The sequence below is a fragment of the Cervus elaphus genome, chromosome X, assembly GCF_910594005.1.
Source record: "Cervus elaphus chromosome X, mCerEla1.1, whole genome shotgun sequence".
Lineage (NCBI taxonomy): Eukaryota > Metazoa > Chordata > Mammalia > Artiodactyla > Cervidae > Cervus > Cervus elaphus.
In genome coordinates, this window is record NC_057848.1 from 54,554,761 (window position 1) to 54,562,144 (window position 7,384).

At 40.2% G+C, this 7,384-nt stretch overlaps 1 protein-coding gene across 1 annotated transcript in view; it reads right to left on the minus strand.

Moving 5' to 3' along the window:
- FRMD7 (FERM domain containing 7) overlaps positions 1-5,810 on the minus strand; it is a 64,194-nt gene extending 58,384 nt beyond the window's left edge. The window contains exon 1 of the mRNA XM_043895219.1: positions 5,565-5,810. Within this exon, the coding sequence (XP_043751154.1) occupies positions 5,565-5,621 (57 nt within the window). The 5' untranslated portion in view covers positions 5,622-5,810. The remainder of the gene's footprint in view (positions 1-5,564) is intronic.
- Positions 5,811-7,384: the final 1,574 nt, after the last annotated feature.

Consider the following 7,384-nt stretch of genomic DNA (forward strand, 5'->3'; position numbering starts at 1 on the left):
GAACTCAGATCTGTGCAACTCCAGATATATTTCTCTTTCCCTATTCCCATGAATATTCCCATGAATAAATCCAAAACTCCTTGCCCATCCTAAACTTTCTCCTTTTATTCTGTTCTCTTTCTTGGTGAATGAGGGCCACTCATTCAAACCATTATCTGAGCCAGAAATTTGGATGTCATCTAGACTCCTCAACTCATCTCCTGTATCCAGGCTGACATCAAATGCTTCTAGTAATTCTACTTCATTAATGTCTTTTGTATCCATCCTTCCTGTCTCCACGATTCCCTATCAGGCTGGAATTTTGATGTTTGGGCACATGTTTTAGGACAGAGGTTGGCTATCTAAAATTGGAGCCACTGAACTTGAAATTATTACTACAATTCTACCTGGCATCTCCAACACTTAGAACATATTTCATTAAATATTAGATGAGCAAGGGAATGCACAAATTAGTGAGTTATCAGATGCTAATAGCCCCATTTTGAGTTTCTTAAACTCTTTATTGATTCTCTATCATCTTCAAGATAAAGCTCACACTTCATATATATATATTACTTGACCCAAATGATCTAGCTGCTGACTACCTCTGCTTCAACTTGAATTTAAGCTACTCCCCATCTTTCTGTCCACACTCCATTTTTTGCTCACAGTGACCTTTTTTTTTTCTATGAAAGGACCATGTTCTCTCTTGCACATTGGTCTTCAATCTTTCTTTTGTATAACCACCATACAACCCCCTTCACCCTAGCTCCCACTCTTCACCTCCTTAGTTCCTACTCAGCAACTTAAATGGTATATTCTTTGGAAAGTTTTTCCTGATACCCCAAGCCCAAGTTTTTAGAGTTGACAGAACTAAGTCTGAGATGCTAAGTGACTTGCCCAAGTTCACACAGCTTGTAAGCAGCAGAGTCAAAATTTGCCTTGCTATATCAGACTCCAGATATATATCATTTATATCACTCCTCACAACAACTCTGGGAGATAAGGGGTTAAGTGACTGTCCCAAGATCACACACCTAAAGTGGGGCAGTTTCTATAACCCCAAACCCAGGTACATTTTACTACACTAGAGCAATTCCATTCCATTCGTGTTAGAAGAGCTTTGCTTTATGAAGGGGAGGGGTATCTAGTTTGTTATTGACAAAACTACAAAAGATCCCTCCTCATTACAAATTGGAAAAAACAGCTCCTGGACAAATATCCCAAGCATAAATACCACTACCAATAAGTAGGCGATTCTTGGCTTGCTTATTTAGCTTGCATAGTGCTCAGTCCTGGCAACGCTTCCCCTCTGCATCTTTCAGAAAATGAGGCCTGGTGGCCTTTATGATGGGCTCCCAGGGGGATGGAGTAAACTGACTCACTATATTCTCTCACTGAGAAGTCACTAGGTACCCACTGTGCTGGCCAGTACAGTCACTCAGCAATCAGGTAAATGTAAGACTTGAGATGTTTCAAATGTCTTATTTTGACTTTAGCTTCCAGAAACCATCAAAATAAAATGTACTTTTGGAAATTCACAAACAACAGCTGTTCTTCCCCTTCACTATGCTTTTACAAAGAGAGAACTGCAGCAAGCAGGGGGCATATCAGACAGAACTGTGTCAACTATGGTGACTGGATTATTGTTTTGAAAACTCTCTATCTAAACCTCATATAAGCAAACAGTTCAGGCTTAAAATGAGATCACTCTCCGAGGACACTCATTACTGCTACTGGTATGTGTGAGTATTAGGAGGGTTCCTAGTCAGGCAAGAAACCTGACCTTCTATTCTTTCTGAGAGCTCAAAAGCCCTAGCTTTGGTCTTCTCCTCCCTTTTTCTATCCAGAAAAGTCATAGTCCCCATGTTGAAGAGGCAAACTGAATTTATACTAAAATCTTCAATTATTTCTAAAATCACTACCTTATTCTGTTTATCCTCCTGTTTACCCAATCCCATCATCATTCTGGACTAAAGATGCTGTTGCTATTTAACAATGATCAGTTTTATCAAATACATTGACTAGAAAAGTAAAATGAGGTTTTTACTAAATACATTTTCTTTGTTGGATTAAACTTTAATTTAATTCCAGCAACTCTGGAATCCCATATCTATCCTGCATCCCCTAAACACTCTTGGAAATTCAGAAAGGAAAAGGTTGACTAATACTCTCAGTGTTCATCTATAAATATCAACACCCAGTATCTCAGATTACACATATGCAAAGAAACTTCAAAAAACCAGGACATTTCAGGGACCAGACACTCTTCCCAGTAATCTAATTGAAGGCATTAGCAAATTAAAAACAGGTCAATCACAAAAGGAGTCTGTCAACCATACAATGAAAGGAGGAGGAATCAGTGAAGCTCAAGTTGGCAGCTCCTAGCCAGCACTGCCCAGGAGAGAGTGTTCCCTTGCTTGTATTGTAGAGTCGACTGTGCCCAGAACAGGGCCTGGAACATACTAGAACCTCAACAGTAATTCGTTAATGAAATGACTAAACGAATGAATAAGTGACTAAAAGGTGTCAATGACAGGGCCTTTGTGGAGATGGATTCATTATCAAGCCATCAAACTAGATCATAAATCCAGTTCCTTTAAATCTGACTCTTCTGTCCTTCAGCATCTTATGTAATCGATGAGAGGACCCTAGTGTTCCCAATCCTACCGTAAATGGTAACACTGGCCTCCTGATTTTAAAATATCATTGTCTGACTTCAGATTTTGTGGAGTGCTGACAAATCAGGCTCCTGAGGCTGTAGTTCAGGGCCAGATCCTAGACACCAGCAAACTCATATAGATGATGCTACTAAGAGTGGAATAAAGGCTTCTGGATGTCAATTAGTCTAATCCAGGTGACCTTATTCTATATGATCATGTGTGCTTTTCATATTTCTACTACTGTACTTTCTGTAAAATTAACACTAATGCCCAAGATGCCATCACTACCCACCCCCCCCCCGCCCCGCCACCATTCAGCCAATTATTTTCTTAAATTTTATCTTGAAGAACAATTGTCCCTGGGACTGACCCATGCCTCTTGAGACTTCAGTCAACTTTTGTATCAAAAGCCCCTCCATGTGGCTATCCTTACCTGCTAATGGTTCTCATCACTATGGTTCCAAGCATTTTTTTCATCCTAGGATACTCATAAAAGATAACAGGTTTAGGTTGCTTTGTGAACTTTTCAATCAATTAAAAGATTCATGCCATGGTCTCCCTGAGCTCTAGGAATTGTTTTCTCATGTAGCTCCTCATCTATGGGCAAAGAAATAAGGATCTACCAGTTGGTTGGTAACAATTATCAAAGGCTCATTGTATGCCAAATTCTATGCCCTTTGAGGGCCATGGAAACTAACATGCAATGGCAATATTACAGGACTAGAGAACAACTGGGACTTCCTAGGTGGCTCAGTGGGTAAAGAACCCACAGGAGATGCAGATTTGATCCCTGGGTCAGAAAGATCCCCTGGAGTAGGAAATGGCAACCTGCTCCAGGATTCTTGCCCAGGAAATCCAATGGACAGAGGAGCCAGTGGGATGCAGTCCGTGGGGTCGCAAAGAGTCAGACATGGCTGACTGACTAAACAGCAACCACAGAGGGCTACCGACAGATGAGTCTTCAGATCCAGTTGTACATGGGCTCCTAGGAAGAGTCCTGGATTGAAGCCCCGGCTCTGCATTTCTGTGCTATGTAATCCTGCCCAAGACACTTAAGCTCCCTGAGCCCTTCTCTCTTAATTTGCAAAATTGGAAAAGATTCATCTTTTGCCTACTTTCACTCACAGGGTGCAATGGAGGATCAAATGAACTAATGGAGGTGAAATTGCTTTTTAAATTTTAAAGTGGTATTCATTGAGGACCCACTACTACTGCTACCATCATCATCATCACCATCATTTTCATTATCAGCCTACTATTGTTAAGGACAGAGATCCTGTTGGATGGCTGGAAGCTGGCTGAAGGCTCCATTTCCCTCAAGACAAAGCTGCCCGAGGGACTGCCGTTAGTGCTACTGCCACTCTCGGTAACGCCACGATCGCTGCTTACAGAGGAGCCCGCCACAGAGCGAAGGGGATCAGATGTTGTGACACCCGGATTGCCGGGTATCAAATCTCTGCCATTATCTTCCCAAGGAACACAATGTGTTGCAGCTGGAAAGAGACGGTCTGACTTCAAGCCAAATCATGCTGGCTTCAAGTTGCTAGAACCAGCTCCTCGGAAGGTGAATTTTGTGACTGTGCCTCCCACCCCTCACCCCCATTTAATTGGATCTGTATTTGAACTGTACATTCAGAAAGGCCTTCTGTCACTTTTTGTCAAAGATTTCTCTTTGAGTTGCTTGAAGTATCTATTAAAAACTTAGCCTAAAGCAGTGTCTTTTGAATCCCCAGCTCCCTAATTCAGGTACCAGAGCACTGCAAGCATGCACCACCAGCCTGTAAATGGATAAACTACTCAAAAGACATTTTCCACCCCTTAAATATGGTTCCAAGAAAGAATAGGAAATGCCTCATACCTCTAATGGAAGCTATTTGCTACAAAAACAAATCATTCAGGTCCATGGAGCTAGAAATGCCTTTTGCAAATAAAAGTGAAAGGAAGAGACCGCCAAACAGCAGCTGAAACCATGCAACCATCACCCACAAAGCACATGATTCAAATAAAAATGAAATACTTATTTGAAAAATGGGTTACCCCCACACCCAACAGCAGTTGTCACGTAATGTATAAAAGAAAACAGTCAACATTTTGTAGGAATTTCAAAGAAAGGGAACTATTTGTTCCTTGTTAGTAGCTAATGTAAATATCAGAGCAAATAGCGGCTTTGATTCCAATAAAATTGTAGAACATTTCCAAATGCTCATACATAAATTCTGACACCAAAATGTACATCTCTTAAGATACTGGAAGATGAGCCCCAAATGATGTGCTTAATACATTTGTTCTTTCTTGAAGAGATGAGGTATAATTGTACGCAATCATCATGTAGCTAGGAATTATATGAAGAACCCTGAACTATAAGTACTAAATCAAACTAAATAGTCTCTTATCCTATTTTTCTCTTTTATACTTGTCATTACTTCCTGAAGTTCTCATTACAACTGCATAATTCTACCCCCCACCCCCCACCCCCTGAAACCCCACAGGTTTTCTTCAGAAAAGGAGGATAGCTTTCCCCTTCTCCTTTCCCTCAGAACCACAGCTTTCTCCCCACAAATATTCACGGGGTGAGACTCACAGACAAATTATTTCAATGAGCAATAACACCTTTTGGGGTAGGACAACTAAGTTATTACTGCTTTATTTATTTATTTTTTTTACAAATATTTAACATATCTTTAAGACTTGCTTTTGTTATCCCTTGAGAAAAGAGAACCTGTTCTAGAAGAAAGGTTAATGGGAAAGCATGAGCTACACTGTGAATATTAAAAACAGATTTCTTTTTTCCAAAGCTAAAAACCACAGTCCTCCTTCATTTGGTCCTAAAGAAGACATAATATTGCCAGCTAATGGGCTGTCCACAAATGACCATTATTGAATGAATAATAAAGGAATAATAGCAATGTGATTTCCACTTACATCAACCACAAAAATCTTCTGGGAATCATCCAAAAACTGCACTTTTAAATGTAGCATTCTCGGAGAGGCCGTTGGGCTGCGAGCAGGCTCAGAGTGCTGTGGGTGCTGTGACAGGAAGGGGGCTTTCTCAAGGAATTTCACTCTCAGCTGGAGGCAGTGCGCTCGGGTCCCCCCACCCCCACCCAGGCACCCCCACTCTCAGCAGGGCACACTTCTGTTTGCTTGAAGTGATGCACACCACAGGGCGTGTGTGCTGCTGCGTGCTGGTGATCAATAGCATCTGGACGATCTCCTCCTTGCTCAACGTCAAATCCAACTGGACTCTCTCTAGCCCTCTTAAACTCGCTTCCTTTCTTCAAAGAAAAATAAAAAGAAAGCCTTTGCAACCCCTGGAGATTTTCTTTATTTCACAAGAGCACGATTTGAAAACTCTAGATGTAGCTTCCATAAACTGAAAGTAGGTATTCTTAAAAGTGGAAAGATTAATTAGAGTTAGTCTCACATTGGACTAGAAATTTCATGGCTGAACTAGAAAACTTTATACATAACAATTGTAACTTTTGAATTTATGTGATTTAGAAATGGAAACTATGTAAAAAGGAATATATGGAAAAACTCACTTCCACTTCTGTCCCTTCTATTCTGTGCACCCATGATGTTCCTATCAGTGACCAATTTTATTAGTTTTTCTTGTTTTCATTTTGCCTTCAGTGTTTCTTTACGCAAATACTGCACAAGTAAATACAAATGTATTTCTCATACGTAGGTAGCATGCTATTGTTTTGTGCCTTCCTTTTCTTACTTCATATATCATTGTTGATTTCTCCTTAGCTGTGCTTGGAGAGCTTCCTGATTTTTTTTTTTTACAGCTGTATGATTTTGCACAGTAGGTGAAACATAGTTTACTCAAATAGTCACCTAATGACATGGGTCATTTCAAACGTTTTGCTATTATAAATAAACAAGTTTGGAATGAATAATCTCATATGTATGCCACTTTATGTCATTTCTATCTGTAGGATAAATTTCCAGAAGTGGAATTGCTGGACAAAGGTAATGTATTGGTAATCTTTATAGCTACTTCTGTTTCTTTCCATAAGGGTTGTTATGATTTGATCTGTGTCCCCCAAAATTCAAGTGTTTAAGTCCTAACCCCCAGTTACTCAGAATGTGACTGTATTTGCAGATAGGGTTTATAAAAAGGTGATTAAGTTGAAATGAGGGCATTAGAGTGGCTCTAATCCAATATGACTAGTGTCCTTGTAAGTAGAGGACATTAGAACACAGATACGGGGAAGACCCAGAGGAATCGGGTGGAGAGGGAGGTGGGAGGGGGGATCGGGATGGGGAATACGTGTAAATCTATGGCTGATTCATATCAATGTATGACAAAACCCACTGAAAAAATAAATAAATAAATAAAGGGGAAAAAAAAAAGAAAAAAAAGAACACAGATACGTACAGAGGGAAGATCACGTGAAGACACAGGGAAGAGAAGATGGCCACTTACAAGACTAGGAGAGAGGTCTCAGAAGGAACCAACCCTTCTAGCACTTTGATCTCAGGTGTGTAGCCTCCAGAATTGTGAGAAAAATTAATTCAAATAAATTTCTGTTCTTATAAGCCACCCAGTGTCTAGTACTTTGTTATGGCAGAACTGCCAACTTAATTCAAGGGTTGTATCAATTTGCAGTCCCACCAACAATGTATGAGAGTTTCTATCTTCCCCAGGCTCACCAATAGAATGTGGTAGCAGACTTTTTTATTTATGCCAGGTTGATAAGCGAGAAAAAGAATCTCACTGTAGTTCTCAATTTGAA